Source organism: Emys orbicularis, chromosome 11 (assembly GCF_028017835.1).
Source record: "Emys orbicularis isolate rEmyOrb1 chromosome 11, rEmyOrb1.hap1, whole genome shotgun sequence".
NCBI lineage: Eukaryota > Metazoa > Chordata > Testudines > Emydidae > Emys > Emys orbicularis.
Genome location: NC_088693.1, coordinates 49,149,516 through 49,166,037, shown reverse-complemented (window position 1 = coordinate 49,166,037; position 16,522 = coordinate 49,149,516). Strand labels below are relative to the sequence as shown.

At 39.7% G+C, this 16,522-nt stretch overlaps 1 protein-coding gene across 1 annotated transcript in view; it reads right to left on the bottom strand.

Annotated features, from left to right (window-relative positions):
• The window catches only part of ITGAV (integrin subunit alpha V), a 78,431-nt gene that overhangs the window by 29,688 nt on the left and 32,221 nt on the right, over positions 1–16,522 (bottom strand). The window contains exons 3-12 of the mRNA XM_065412981.1: positions 12,751–12,842; positions 12,156–12,270; positions 10,441–10,502; positions 8,421–8,466; positions 6,676–6,801; positions 3,723–3,767; positions 3,209–3,252; positions 3,056–3,112; positions 2,473–2,525; positions 1,836–2,038 (exon numbers count right to left, since the gene is read on the bottom strand). Of these exons, the coding sequence (XP_065269053.1) occupies positions 1,836–2,038; positions 2,473–2,525; positions 3,056–3,112; positions 3,209–3,252; positions 3,723–3,767; positions 6,676–6,801; positions 8,421–8,466; positions 10,441–10,502; positions 12,156–12,270; positions 12,751–12,842 (843 nt within the window). The remainder of the gene's footprint in view (positions 1–1,835; positions 2,039–2,472; positions 2,526–3,055; positions 3,113–3,208; positions 3,253–3,722; positions 3,768–6,675; positions 6,802–8,420; positions 8,467–10,440; positions 10,503–12,155; positions 12,271–12,750; positions 12,843–16,522) is intronic.

Genomic DNA, 16,522 nt, shown 5'->3' with positions numbered 1-16,522 from the left:
CAGTCCTGCAAACACACTTTTGCAGCTATCTGGAGTCTGGGTATTTAACACTTTCCCCTAAAACACCCAGGATTGGTCACTTCTGGAGACAACTCACCAAACTAGGTTTCATTAATATCATCATGTTCATCCAGAGGGTTCAAGATTTTTAATAGCTCCTATAGACCTAAACCAGCCTAGTAAAACACAGTTATTAGATCCTAAGCGCTATGTTAATGAGTGCTTGGCAATATACCATAGGCAGAACTTTAAATTAATGCAATTATGCCACATCTCAGTAAGTCTGAGAACACTTATACTAGCAGTGAATGATAAATGGCAGTAAACAAAATGCTAATCTGATTCCTTACAGGAAACACAACTAAAAAACAAGTGTGAGCTTTGGAAGCGTATATAAAATCTGAATTTAACATTACCCATGCTGATTCAAGAACACCATCGGTACCTAATCAAAGTATTAAAATAAAGATATCCTATCTCCTAGAACTGGAAGGGACCTTGAAAGGTCATCGAGTCCAGCCCCCTGCCTTCACTAGCAGGACCAAGTACTGATTTTTGCCCCAGATTCCTAAGTGGCCCCCTCAAGGATTGAACTCACAACCCTGGGTTTAGCAGGCCAATGCTCAAAAGCAGATTTTATAACATTACTCCCTGTACATTTATATAAAGCCGCATAATGAGAAGAAACTCTCAAATATAGTACTGTTGTCTTATGGGCATTAGGACTCATCTGCACTGAGCTGATGAAAGGAGCAGAGACAATGGTCCTGTACCATCCTGGGATGGAAAGCATGTTAACCAAATGACCCTGTCACAGAGTGGAATAGTAGAGCTTAGGGAAAAGACATAGTAATGTTTAAATCCTAGTAAATGAATTAACTTTAAAAGGTGAAGATTTTGTTCAGTTACCTTTCTAACAAATGAATTAAGTCTGATTAAAATAACCTGAGCAGAAAAGCATAACAGAGTAGCAAATGAACCAGAAAAGACCACTTGTGTCATCTAGTCTGATGATCAGCATTCTGCAGGATTATTAGCAGCCTTGATTTTACTAATGTTTTATTGAACTTGTACTTGAATGGCTGCTGAGATGTTGCCTCTACACAAGGATTTCATGCTACTAACAACTACAAGTCCAACTATTCACTTTTGTTGAAACCATTGGCATAGACTATTTTTAGCAGCAAAACATGTTTCTTTAAAAGCTGAACATTAAAACTGTTTTCTCCTATGAAAAGAAGTTGTAACATATACAGACTAATACTGGGCCTGAAATCAAATTTTTGCCTCTCATGCATGAGAAGAATCTCCTGGACAGATTATCACCTTTAATATTGTTCTTTAGATCTAGTTTGCATTTCTTGTTCTGTTTTGTAGCATGACTATTTCCAAACTATAACATTTCCTATGGACCAAATGAAAGGCTAAAAGATCAGCTACAATCCCTAATGTATTAATCCTTCATGAAATATCCTTTGTTGAGGTTGTATTTGCTATCATAAGACTTTTTGCGGAAGGATTGGCTTTTATAAAAGGAAAACCTCAAACTTTCACCAGAGATGCCCTTCCAACTCATTATGGGAATGAGGTATTTGATCAAAGTACTTATTCACAAAGAAGTTCACTGACTGATATAACAGCTTAAAATAGTCATTGCTGTAGTTTAATTGGTATAGTCTCTGCGTGATGCACACATGTAACTCCTGTTAGCATTCTTGAGAGTAGCATATATGCATCGAAGGGAGATTAGACCTTGGTGTCCGACAGTCTAATCGGTTTGTGTTCAGAATTCACATTACACTATGAATTTAATAATTCATAAAATGAGGTCCTACCATTGAAGCCATCCTGGTCCAGGTCCCCCAGAGGTGCAATAGAACTGCTGAATCTCGCAAAGATCTCAAACCCATTCAGCTTTACGATCTGAAAACCTCCAGAAGCTTGTTGAAGGCATATGGAGACCTGACCCACCTCTTGAAGCTTGCCATCAGAACCACGCTCCATAAAAAGGGGGGCTCCAATAAACAAATCTGTGTAACTGTATAAAAAAAATACAGTCTTTCAACCACCACAAGAAACTCCAGTTTCAGTTTCACATGTTCCCATCACCCATTGTCACACAGAATTGTACAGTGATGGTTAAGATGAATGTTTCATAGATATCTTTAGGTTTCACTTGTAATTTAAAGACATTTAGTGATGAAGAAAGCATACATCTACCAGAATCTGAAGCATTCATTTCCTATTTAGACAGTGTAGATGACGTATGACAACTTTAAAAAAAAAATGCATGTTGAGTGCTCAAAATAAAGCGTGTTGTGCAGGGAAGCCCTAATAAAATGCAGTAAAAAAGCCATAAGGAGAGAGAAATAAGTGTAATAGGAAATATTGCTAATTTTGTTCTAGGAAATTAATTTTGAGAGACACAGATAACCGTTTCCACAAACAACTAAGAAAAAAAAAGGCACTTACTTATCCCCATTAATATCAGTGGCAGCTACAGAATATCCAAAATAGGCAGCCATCTGGAAAACAACAGAAATTTTACGTTTGATCCAAATACTTCAATGAGTGCCATTTTTGCCCCCCTCCAAAATATTTGGTACATGAATTTCATTAGGTGCCACCAATAGTTTTTTCATTCCTTTCCCCTACTCCCTCAGTAAACTGGTCTGTTTCTACAACTGGATAAAGAGAATTGATGACTCCTTCCCCGCAACTAGTAGAATCCAGTGGTCCATCCTCTTTTCTAATTCTTAACAGACTAAATTGAATTACAACACCAAGCAGCACGAATACAACTCCACTCCAAATGACTCTTACAGGTTTCTAAAAGGGTTTCTGTGCTAAGACTGTTTTTCTAAGTAATATCATCACAAGAAAGGGAATTCATGGAACACATCCATAGATTATTAAAGATCCGGAGGCATATGAGCTAACAACAAAATAGATCTCCTAGAGCCACGGACTTCATGCCTATGTTCTGTCATTCTGAAGAATTTTTCTCGCCTGCACCCCTACAGCCACCTCATTGGTATAAAGCAGAACTATATACCTGTTCTCCAGTAAAATTGTACAAGGATGACATATTTTTCCCATTGTAAATAGACACCTGCATAGGAAAAAGAAATGAGCTAGTAACATGTCACTATACACTACAACAACATTTAACATTATTTTTTCAAATTTAAGATTTCAAGTTTCCTACCATGCCCAGTGTTCTTGCTGCTCTTGGAACCCCAGATACAAAGTCTGAAAGATAAGAGAAGACAACTTGGTAATGTTCAGATTCCAGTTGAGCAAAGAACAATGGCTCAAGCTAGATCTTAATTTGCCTGAACCATTTTGCTCATTCCTAGAATGTGATGTACTATGCTGTGAATGCATACATGTACATCTGTGTTTGTTTGAATATTAGAACATAACAACATAAGAACGGCCGTACTGGGTCAGACCAAAGGTCCATCTAGCCCAGTATCCTGTCTACCGACAGTGGCCAATGCCAGGTGCCCCAGAGGGAGTGAACCTAACAGGTAATGATCAAGTGATCTCTCTCCTGCCATCCATCTCCACCCTCTGACAAACAGAGTCTAGAGACACCATTCCTTACCCATCCTGGCTAATAGCCATTAATGGACTTAACCTCCATGAATTTATCCCATTCAGTCTGCTTCCTGCTGAACACACTTTTACATACCAACAAAACAAGAACAAGGCTGTACCTTCTATGCCATCACCACTGAACTCTCCAACAGCCACCGAATAACCTGAGCAACAATAACAAAAGTGATAAGTCACTATATGAAGCTTATTAATTTTTGCTTCTCATGTAATTTCTCAACATTTGATCCACTTTGATTGCATATCCTATTGAATGATCTCAAAAGACAGTAAGATAATAGCTATTCCAAACAGCATATCCATTGGATAACTATACTACCCAACTAAAAATAGTTACAGTCTGCATGAGACGCATTGATTTCAGTAGGAACAACCATGCCCAAATGGGCAGGTTTGTTTTGCCAAATGGGGATCCACCAGTTTGAAATGGGAATGGCTAGGTTCAAACAAACATATAGAACCTAGAGATGGTCCAGAATTGACACGTTTGGGTCCACATCTCAACTTGCCCAAAGTCTGAAAGGATTTATATGTTGCAATCCAAGTTTCTCTCTAATGGAATCCTTTGATGAATTTATGGCAATGAAATTTGGTGGTGATCGAGACCACATGAGGATTTACCTGTTATGTTGAAAAAGGGCACATCAGGAACAGTAACAGAATGATCCTAGTTCTGGACTCAGCAGTTGAATCTTGGCCCGGGTTTTGTAAAAGAATTTTGAATAAATGTCTAATACAGAGAGAGCTCCTACTTGAGATATTAATACTTAGCCTGATTTTTTTTGATGGATGAGGGGAGGTCACATCATAATTCAACTGAGATAGCAGACAATGACTTGTTCTGTGTAAATTCAGACGGTGATGGTAAAATAATCTCAAAGCTCTTTGCTAACTACTTAATACAAAAAAGCCCAATCACAATACCAATTTTACCGAAAGGTAAAAACTAACAGATGCACAGTGAAGTGCACACTGTTAGACAAAAGTGCTTGGCTCCTGGGCCTCATGTCTACTCACAAGACCTTCAGGAAAGAAAACAGGAATTTTGCTAAGACATCATTACTGGCACTTCTGCTTTTGTGAAAAGACATCTAGGATTCTTAAATGACCGCAAGAATTCAGGACCTCTATATTAATCTCATCATTCAGGAGTACATATTCCCCATTCTCCCAACCATTACACTGGGCCATTAGTCCAGTACAGTTTCAGAGGAAATAGTATTACAAAGTCACTTTTTGCAACACAATACCTTTTTTGAAGGTCACACATCCACCCAAGTACAGACCCTACTTAACCGGTCAGATCTGACAGACTCCAACATGCTCTGGTTCAATTTATTTTAGTGAGGAAGAACAGTTTCTTCATTTAGATAAGGGTTTTACTTGGAAGTTTAAGGCACAGTATTTTTTGAGAACTTCCAGGAACTGTAGCAAGAGCATCGATATTAATTTGTTACAGTATTAAATGATGAACATGTTCAGGTCCAGACAGGGGAATATTTTTAGAAAGGACAATTCTTTTAAACAATGTACGTGTGAACAAAATAAAAATGTTTCCTAAACAGCCTTTTCTTAAAGGAGTTCCTGGTCCTCTGTTTTGCACATGCAGTAAGATGGATATATACCCACTATTCTTGGAATACAGACCTCACATTGGTATCCATAGGAATTCTACACACTCACCTAAGGAACACCCTAAAACTATTCTCTCCCAGGAATTTTACTCCATGTTCCCTGGGAACATTTTTCCTTTCCTTTCTTTTGTCTAAGCAAGACCTATATAAAGCTAAATGATTACTTCCTTCACCTCTCCTGGAGAACACTTTTATTCATTATTCCCTCAACACACATTTTCATTTTGTTTCACAGAATCCAAAGGCTACTTCCAACTGCTGTATTTCTAAAGTAAATACAATATGTGTGAGGGGGTGGGTGTGGATGTGAATCTCCATATAAAATCATATATAGTGATGTAAGGCCTGATTGAAAGCCTAGTAAAGTCAATGGAAAGACTCCCGCTGGCTTCCCTGGGCTTTGGCTCAGGGCCATGAAAAGTTAACAGCATCCACTGTGTTGACAAAAATGAAATGAGGTCTCAAGTGACTGTGACAAATTGATGAATTGGTGCAATATTGAAAAGCAGACTTTCACTTGTTCCTGACCAAAACATTTTTTTATCTAGAAAGAGGACTGCTCTAAGCATGAATTTAAACTAGTAAGTAGGTTTCAAACGCTTCTAATGTTTCAGCATTTTAACGTAATCTCCAGCACCTGCTTATCTAGGTTTATGTAAGGGTGGGGAAATGGGTCACTGAGATTGACCTCTGTTCCCATATTAACAGGGTCCACTTATACACTTTTTGGGGTCTTTTATTCTCCTTTAAGACCTCTCAGGGAAAGTTGAATTTTGAATTACCTTGGAAACTGGTATGATTTGAACAGGCAAGTCTGATTCCATGCCAGACTGGTGTACATTAGACTGTCCTGTAAAGGCAGAACAGGGCTTGTTCCTTTACTTTCACAATTTTAAAGTAATAAAGGACTTAAGAACTAGGGGATTAGGGGATTTTCTGTGCCATGTTACACCAGCTGCTGACTTAGAACACTTCTTTTTTGAAGGGCAGAGGGAGAGGATTACGGAATAATAAGTAATCTCACTGATAAAGATTTCTGGTCACACATTTTTTTCCCCCCAAGGGTCATACAGAGTCACTGAGAAAGTGACAAATCTCTGACACCATATAAAAAGCAAGTGCAAAGCAAATATACATGGATTAGATAACATGTACAAGAGCTCAAGATTGACCATGAGAGACAAGATGGATGCACACAATCCTAAAAGGATAGGCATTTAGCAGGTAGAAACACTCTTATGAACTGCTATCTTTATCAACATTAACATTCAGTAAGGGTTTAAACCTGCTCCTGTTGAAATCAATGAAGTCAATAAAAGCTATTGGGTCTTTTGCAATGGGTGCAGGATCAAATCCAATGAGTCTTGCTGCAATATTGATACAAATATCCCCTTTTTTTTCCCCCCCCAAAGTGACCTACCCAAGTAGCTGTCATCAAAAGCAGCACTAGCGGACCGTGTTGCTAACTGGTCATCATACTTTATACTGTAGACTTTGGAATTGTATTTATCCACAATTTCTGCCACCCGATCAGAAATGAGTTGACCTGCGGAAAAAAAAATACATTAAAATAGATAATTGCTCTGGTGAATTTAACTGTGAAGAATGGGACTTAATCAGAGAATGTTTGGATTCTAAACCAATAGCTTTTCCATTAGACTAAAGGGGAAACCTCCATTAGACAACAATAACAGTAGCCATTGGGAGGCATGAAAATAAAAATGTAGACCATGATCCAGCAAAGACTTAGGCTTTGTCTCCAGTGGACTTTGTTGTTAAAACTTTTGTCATTCAGGGGTGTGAAAAAAAACATCCCCCAAATGACAAAAGTTTTACCGATGAAAAGTACCGGTCTGAACAGTGCTTTGTCGGGGGGGAGAGTTCTCCTGCCGATAAAGCTACCACTGCTCGTTGGGGGTGGAAGTTTTTTGTCTGCGAGAGAGCACTCTCCTGCCGACAAACAGCGGCTACACTGCGTGCCTTTTAGCGGCATTTCAGAATTTAGCTTAAAAGAATTGTAGGAAAATTATGAAACTGCAAGTTCAGGAGCATTATTTTATTTATAAATTACTGTTACATTTAGAATTTTTTTTTCCTTTCAAGTTTTATGTAAGAGATGACAATTTCTCAAGGAGCTAACAAAATAAACATACATTACTAACTCAATTTGATGAGCATCAGTTGCATCTGTAATGCATTTTTAATCACTCTCCTTTATTCAGGGTCTGCACTAATACAGAAACTATGCTATGTACATGGAACATGGGCAACTACATCTGGCAGCTGCTCACTAGTGGTAGTGGCAGCAAGTCAATCGGCTTTTGTATTCACAGGCTGTCTATGCTGCTTGAGCTATCGTGCTAAAAATAGCAGCACGGACGTTGCGGCACAAGCTAGCTGCCCAAGTACAAGCCCAACCGACCCCTTGAGTCTGTACTCAGGTGGCTAGCCCATGCCACCGTGTCCACACTGCTATTTTTAGCAAATTTGTTTGAGCATAGCTAGTGCGTGTCTGTCTGCCAGGCGGAGAGGGCTCTTCCACAGCTGCAGTGTAGATACACCCACAGTGTCCGTGGATGAGCAATGGTCAGTTGAAGGCCTTCCCTCTAGGAGAAGATAGATGAAATGTTCTTGTGGAAACTGTGAAGATCATGCCCTACATAAGTACCCTGCATTTTGGAAACTGTGAAGTCTGAGAATGTAGCGTATCTCTGTATCCAAAGGAAATGGAATGTACTTCTCTTTGTGGGGCCTGTAGTGTGTCTCATTGACAGTGAATAATTTGATGTCTGTGTTATAAGATACAGGAAAGACCTCTTGCTTAACTTTTCATTTCCTTGCTTTTAAGGTTTTGGGTGGACGGGCAAAATATTCCCTGAAGTAACCTCATCGGGCTTAAACAAAATATTTGCCTTTAGGAACAAACACACACACTTTATATATTTAACAGAACATTTGTATGGCTATTTAGTTAATAATCAGTGCAAAGAAGTCTTTTAAAGCTGCCTCAAATATTCAGTAAATGTTTTAATGGGATTAAAAAAATATATTTCTAGTGTCTCATTCACTGAGATATTGACGTTTATGGAAGAGTCAAGATAGGTGGAGTGGGGGTGGAAAATCTAAGATGTCAGCATTTTTTGTCACATAAGTGATTTGTCTTACCTTGCCAGTAGAAGCTTCCAGGTCCTCCAAGAAGTACCCGGTCTCCCTAGAAATAATTAAATAAAAAAATAAGAGCCCTCATTACCATACATCTGAAAAATAATAAACAATAATGAAATATATGGTAATTCTAGGGGCACATAGTTCTCTTGTACTGTAAAGTTCCTGTAGCAACCCAGCCTCATGTTGTTATATTTATTTAATTATGTTTTGAGATTACACGGGCCTACTAAAAGAGAATAAAAAAAACAAAAAAGAAATAATTAAAAATGTTGAACTTCTAGAATTTTATTAGGTTTAACACTACTGAAGCAAATCGACATCTGCTTTTGATCAATTTCTTTTCCCTCCCCTATGCTCCTCCCCTCACCCCGCCTCTTCTTTTTAAACTCTGAACTGAATGATTCATGTTATTTTAGCTGAGACTCCTACAGGCATAATTTTAAGACAATAGAATATAGTTAGAACAAAATCGTATGACATTTTGCTAGGAGTCTGCCATATGACCGGTTTCTGTGGAGGCATACAGACTATTCCCTCCTCTTCCCCCCCCCCCTACTTTTTCTTAATCAACTACAGAAATATTGTACACAAAGAAGTCTTGGTTTTGATCTTTGTCTATATTACAGCAAAAGCTTTGTTATCCAGCATGTTGGCGGAATGGGGGGTTGACGGTTAAGTCAAAAATTCCAGTTAACTAAGAGGGAGGGAGTTTGGGTGCAGGAAGGGGCTCAGGGTTGGGGCACGGGAGGGGTTTCAGGGTGCCAGATCTGGATGGCTCTCACCTCGGGCAGCTCCCCAAAAGTGACGACATGTCCAGAGAGGTGCGGCCAAGCGGCTCTGCATGCTGCCTCCGCCTCCAGGCGCTGCCCCCACAGCTCCCATTGGCCACAGTCCCTGGCCAATGGGAGCCGCAGAGTCAGCGCTCGGGGCAGGGTGGGGGCAGCGCACAGAGCCCCTGTGGCCATTCCTCCACCTAGGAGCATTAACCTCGGCCAATGGGAGCTGTGGGGGCAGCGCCCGCAGGCGAAGGCAGTGCACAGAGCCGCTGGCCGCATCTCTCCGGACATGTCACCACTTGTGGGGAGCTGCCCAAGGTGAGTGCCGCCCAGATCCAGCACCCTGAAACCTCTCCCACACCCCAACCCACTGCCCCTCTCCCGCACCTGCACCCCCTCCCAGAGCCCACGCCCCGCAACCCCTCCCAAAAGGATGGATTATAGAGCTTTCTGGTTTGCAAAGTGCCAGATAACACAGCTTTTCCTGTACTTGGTATGGCTATGATCCAGCAAAGCATGTTTGTAACTTTAAGCACAAGCAGTCCCATTCAAGTCATTGGGACTACTTGCGTGCTTACAGCAATGCATGTGCTTATGCGTGTTGCTGGATCAAGTCCTGTTTTTTATGTGATGCTTAGCTTTGTAAACATTTTTTCTATGTTTGGATTTTAAAAGAAATCAAACCAAAAAAAGGAAAATTAAAAGAGAATATATGAAAAACACATTTTCATACAGCAACCTACATACATAAAGAAAGAAAACATAAGGAAGAGAACAAGAGCAAGAAGATACAGGAAATTTAGAGCTGGGGCTCAATAAGCAGCAGTGATTTGGGTCTACAAGCACAGTCTACTAATGGAGTTATTAAGAGGGGGTCACACTGTCACTTTCAGAGCAAGTAATTTCTGGAAGAGAACTGACTTAGTGACTTGAAGTGACCAGTGTATGGTTAAGTGTCTCATAAAATTACATTGACAGAAGCTGGAAATGCAGGGTACTTATGAAGGGCATGATCTTTCAGAGCTTAGGTGCTAAGCACCTTGCAGGATCAGGGCTCATAATGATGGCTTGTTCCAAACTTTTCAATGAGTTTACTTTTTTTTACTTAATTTTTACTTTTAGGAATGATGGATCTTTAGTTTAAAAAAATAGATACATGCCTATATCAGGTATTGGTTGGAAATGCTGTAATTTGTCTGCTGACTTGTGAAAACAGGCTACATCCAATGAGCATCACATACCTTTGTAAAATCAATGCTAAAGCCTCCTTGACAAAATCCCTGTCCATCAGCATCAATAATTGCTACAAAAAAAAAAAAAAAGATGGGGAGAGTGATAAATTAAACTTTGTGACAGGGAATGGTAAGATGGTTATAATTACATTGACCCATCTGCTCAAACATCCTCGGATGGCCAGAGCCTGGACTGGGTGAACTTGAACTCCAGGTGATTTTTGGTTTGGTGTGAGGGAGATTTTTGTCCCTCTCTCTGAAGCAGTGGTCAAAGCCAGAGGTCAGATACCAAGTTAGGTGCTTCAATAGTTTGTTCTAATATGGCAAGGCAGATATTTCTTCCTGTTCTTCAACACATAATCAAATAACTTTAGGATTAGTTCTAGGCCTATCTGAATAGAAGTAAATGGTAACTCCATATTCCTGCTGAGTTAAATTCCAAAGGTATTGGGGAAAAATAGATGTAAAGTATCTGGAAAAAGGAACATATTTTTCTCTTTCTATGCCAAAAAAAAAAAAAAAAAAAACCACACCACCACCAGAAAGCTATATAACTATAATATATTTCAAGGGTTGTCTGAAGAAGAGGAGAAAAGCATTCCAGGCTGATAGTTCCCATGCTAGGATTCAGCCCAGAGAGAGATTTTATGACTGAGTTAATCCCCTGAATATACAGCTTTAGGGCAGTAATATGACAGGCCCTTATTTATAACTGTTGAATATTCGTTAAGTTTAAGACATAGACGTTTATGCTTTTATGTTGGATGACTATGGAATGCACTTCCCGCTGTTCTGCAAAATTTCTCAGTCAGTGTTGTGATTCAAAAGCAGGTTAAAGAAATAGGGTAACAAATTTCAAAAGTAATCTCTTATTCTGGGTGCTCAAGTTGAGACATCTTGTGTCTGATTTCAGAGGTGTGAGCCACCACAGCCCCCACTGATATGACCAAGGTTTGTGGGTGCTCAGCACTTTCAAACAAATAGACCCATGATATCTGAAATTGAGTACAAAAAACACGAAGGCACCAAAAATCAGAGGCTACTTTTGAAAATGTTAGCAACTAAAAGTAGGGTGTTATTTGACACAGCTAAGCAGCACAGAAGTGAGACTGTTCTGTGCAGGGCACTTTGTACTCATAATATGTTGCAGTACCCTAGTTATTCTCTTCTTCAGTAGTTCACTGGCAGAAACTTTAATCTGCTCTGGCACATTTCATACAGTTAAAAGGAGCATCAATTGGAGCATTAATATGACATTAATAATTCCAGATTCAGAAATTCATGCATTGGGGGTTGCAACAGAGCAACATCCACATCCCAGAAGGAAAGTGGGCTCATTTTGGATGCCGCAACAATTATCAATGAGCTGTGAAATTCATATCTGGATTTTCCAAAATTCAGGGATATTTGGATCCATGGTCTTAGTTTGATCCACTGTTGGGAACGGGGGTGGGAGTGGTGGGGGGGTGGAGAGAGAGAGAGACACACCGACATCTGTGAAATTTGAATGCAAATCCTGAACACCTCGAAAGTTCAGGAGTGCCCAGACCTGGGGCTTTGGGTCAGGCTCTTCCCCAATTGCCACAAATGCCAACCTGACCATGGAAAAAGAGGGAAGGCACAAAACAGATTCTCTTCTTACTCCCCACAAATATACATAAAATTGGTGTAACAGAGGAGAAACTGAAATTACTAAGTTAAACAACAAAACCTTCTATACGTACTAGATCTGCAGGGAGCATATTCAACAGCCTTAGATCCATCATGAAGGTAACAAGTTCCTACAGGCTCTCTCTCCTGTTTCACTTCAGTTCTCCAATGATACAAGGGGGCACAGGCCTGAGGAAAAGACATGACAGTCTATAAAACAGATCTCTCTTCAGAACGCCTGAGCAGGTCGGATGGAACTTTGCACCATTGTTCTACTGCATGCCCAAGGAAAAAAGATCCAAAAGCACTGCTTTTAGTAGAAGTACATCACATTACCTACACAATGGGCAGTTGTAACAACCTTAGACAAGGAAAAGTCCACTTGTATTTTTAGAAATGTGCATTCGTTGATAGAAGGTTGTGTACAACTCTCATAAAAGAATCTGTTGGAAGGGCTTTAGAGGAATTTTTCAGAAATAACTTCAACATCCACTAATTCATGAATTATACTAGACTTTCTCTAGCACAAGAAGAAAAGCCAGCCAATAAACTCCTAATGAGAAACTCAAACTGGATGGCAAGGCTAAGTTTAATTCTGAATTGTCACAGTCCTTTCATTGCAGTATTTTCCTGTAGAAGTGTCCGAAAAACATTTCAAGCAAGACTTACCAGAATTTTATCATTTTTAGACCTCACAGATGCTCCAAACCACTGATGAGACTTAAACTCCAGTGGATCATTAGGTGCAAAATTTCTATCCCCTACAAAGAAAATTAAAAACACAGCATTATTTCATGAGCACCGAGTGAGCTTTAGAGAAACAATACTAATACAGACAGAGATAAAAAGCAAGCCGAAACCAATAATATTTGAGGACAGAAATAGCTTTGATAGAAGTAATTTTTTTCTGATGTGCTTATATCTCTATGGGATATGTGACTATTTACCCAACATGTAAGAAGCACAGGCAGAATGCTGAATTACTGTAAGAGCACAAGTGTTGCAATTTCCACTCTGAATGTTATCAAATCAAGTAAAGATTCAAAAATATACCAACTGATATGATTAGATACAAAGCAGGAGTAAAGTTTTGCTGTCTACATTAACCAATGAGTTAAAACGTAAGTAAGTTGAATAAGACAGTTATGGCTAACTTGCGCCTTCCTAAGGGCGTATGTGCATTGACTTCATACTTTAAGTTAATTCCACTTCACTTTCCTGAGTACCCCCATATACATGCCCTAAAAGTTAACTGTTGTTGTGGAAGCTTGGGAGGAGTAAGATAACTTGAATGGTTTCTTGTGTAAGTGTAAATGTAAAAATCATCTAACATACCCAGCCCTGATCCTTCTCCCACCAAGAGCAATGGAAATTTTGCCATTTCAGTGAGAAGATAATCAAGCCCCTAGGGTACAGCACTCAGAGTGGGAGATAACTAAGGGCTTGTCTACATAGGGGAAATAGCCTGGAATAGCCTGAAAATGGATTAACCTAGAGGCACTTTTAGTACAAAAAAGGAGAGTCCACACAAGGAGGTAGTGAAGAATAAATTACTGCAGTTTAAATCCACACCCTAGCTTATTTTGCAATAGCTTCCTTGTGTACATAAGACATGAAAATTACTGAAATTTTGCTATGTCTGTGTTTAAAGTATCAGCAAGCTGACTAGTTGATACATCAGTCCCACATGCTGCAAAAAATACCCTCTCTTGTGAATCAGCAGCTCCATTACTCAATACTTGTGACTACTTGAATCAAAACTTCCTTGTACATTATACACCTTGTAAGGAAATCTCTGTGTCCATAGGCATGCTATTACTTCCTGATGGGGAAATCCTGCGGAAAGGAAAACAAAGCAGACTCCAGTCCCCACAGGCGGCTAAAACAAACAGATGGCTGGATAACCCTTAGGGCTGGTCTACACTGGGGGGGGAGGGAGGATCAATCCAAGATACGCAACTTCAGCTACGCGAATAGCATAGCTGAAGTCGAAGTATCTTGGATCGAATTACCTGGGGTCCACATGGCGCGGGATCGATGGCCACGGCTCCCCCGTCGACTGCGCTACTGCCGCTCGCTCTGGTGGAGTTCCGGAGTCGACGGTGAGCGCGTTCGGGGATTGATATATCGCGTCTTAACGAGACACGATATATCGATCCCGGATAAATCGATTGCTACCCGCCGATACGGCGGGTAGTGAAGACGTACCCTTAGTCTGATCTTAGTCCAGAACAACACAGAAACCAAGACAGGTTTCCATAGTGTCAGAGAAAGTTATTTTATTTTTCTAATTTCAATAGCACAAAGAGGCCAATGAAAAAGATATTTCAGTCCCTTCTGCTCTCTCACCATATTCCTATTTAATACTTCAATGGCCAGTAAAAGTGCACATCTCTCCACGATCAGCAGCCTGTAGATTTATATTACCACCCAGCGGTAGCAAAATTTGGTCAATTTCTGTCTGGAGCAGAAATCTGTAATTTGAAGCCAGGTATCTTCTGAATGCGATTTGATTATTTACAGTATGTACACAAGTCCTGTAACCCTTCAACAGGTTTGGTAACACATGGCACACAGGCAAATCCTTCTTCCAGAATCCTCAGGCAAGGCACTTTTTGCCCTGACCCCAGAAACAGCTGTCTTGTCTCTGAGGGGCCCCCCGCAAGTCTCTCTTTTTACAGACTAATCCCTTCAATTTTACACCTGGGGAACTCCTAAATCCCAGGCTGCTCACCAAGGCTACATGACCTAGAAAAGTGAACCTGGGGCTCTGCAGTACCAAGGAAGTTGGAACCTCGGTGCTTCAAGTGCCAGACAAAGGAGAATGTTTTAACCCACCCTTAATGATGTGTTGGGTTGTGGTTACTGTGTATGGCATCTTTAACTCTTTTTATGGGGAGTTTCATCCTAGGTGCTTCCATCTCAGTGATTATGCAACCATTAAGCACCTTTTGCCATAACAGTATTAAAAAGGTAGAGAATGAGGTGGGTTTATAAAAAAAAAAAAAAAAAAAAAAAAGATCAGTTTCCCTAATTAAAGCTTTCCCTATGCTGATATATCTAGGACTTGACTGAACTAAGTTATAGGTTAACAGTTGAATTTTCCAAAGCATCCTGCATGACTATGCTCCCACTGAAATCAAGCACTGGGTGCTTTTGGAAAATTCCACCCTAAACTTCTAGAAAGGTACCCACCTTGTATAGGGCTATGTCTACACTGGCAACTGAATGACAAAACTTTTGTCTTTCAGAGGTGTTATAAAAACAAACAAACCGCTGAAAGACAAAAGTTTTGCCGCAACAAGTGCCAGTGTGAACAGCGTGTTGTCAGCAGGAGCGCTCTCCTGCTGACAATGCAAATGCAAACACCGCTCGTTGGGAGTGGAAGTTTTTGTTGGCAGGAGAGACGACAAACAGCAGCTACACTGCACGACTTTTAGCAGCACCGCTGTAGCGACACAGCTGTGTCGCTAAAAGTTGTGTAGTGTAGACAAAGCCTAGAGATTCTGGCAACTCGCTGTTGGAGTGGGAGGAGAGATTTAAGCATAGTTGTTTAGGTATATTCCACAAACACAGAAAACGATACCTTTTGTTCTTCTGAACATGCTCAGAAGTGTTCAACATACAGTATTAATGCACAAATGTTTGACATGAGAGATTAAATTTTTGTTAACTAAGCCTTACAAAGAAGCTCAATTACTAAACAAAATAATCATATTTCATAAGCAGTGTTTGGACAAAGAGAAAAAAGAACTGTCTCCTCTCTCGAGCAAGGCAAAAACATCTCACCTACATGTATCAACAAGTGAGAAATATATGCACTGCAATAACTTCTCCCTAGCAGCTTTTTTAGATTGTGCCAAAAGTTAATGTTTCACGAGAGTATTCTTTAGCCTGGCAGTCACAGAAAGTAAATTAGGCCTAGAGTCCTAAGCGTGCAAAACTGAAAATCAATAAGCGTTTACTAAACTTATGAAACTTTGGGTACAAGAGTTCACATGCTCAAACCAATGTAAGACATTTTGGTGGACAATTTTTTGTACTATTTATTTCTGAATTTTGTTAAACCATTGATGAGAAAATTACATCTAGCTACTATATATTTTAAATCAACAACTTTACAGATTGATTCATATTTTAATACATTTTTAAATTACTGTAAAACCATCTCAGTGAGCATCTCTCTCTAACCAGAATGTTGCCAACCCCAAGTAAATAAATAAATACAGACATACATACATAAAATTGGTCAGGTCCTCAAAAATCATGATATTGTCTTAAAAACCATGAGATTTGAAAAATAATTAATTGGGGCTTCTTTTTATTTGCTTTCTGGTTTGGGGGTTCAATTTTGTTAAGCTTTTGTCCACAGACTAGAAACTTTTGTTTGTTTGTTTGTTTTTAAAATGAAAGCTGAGATTTTCACGTAACCATCAACTGA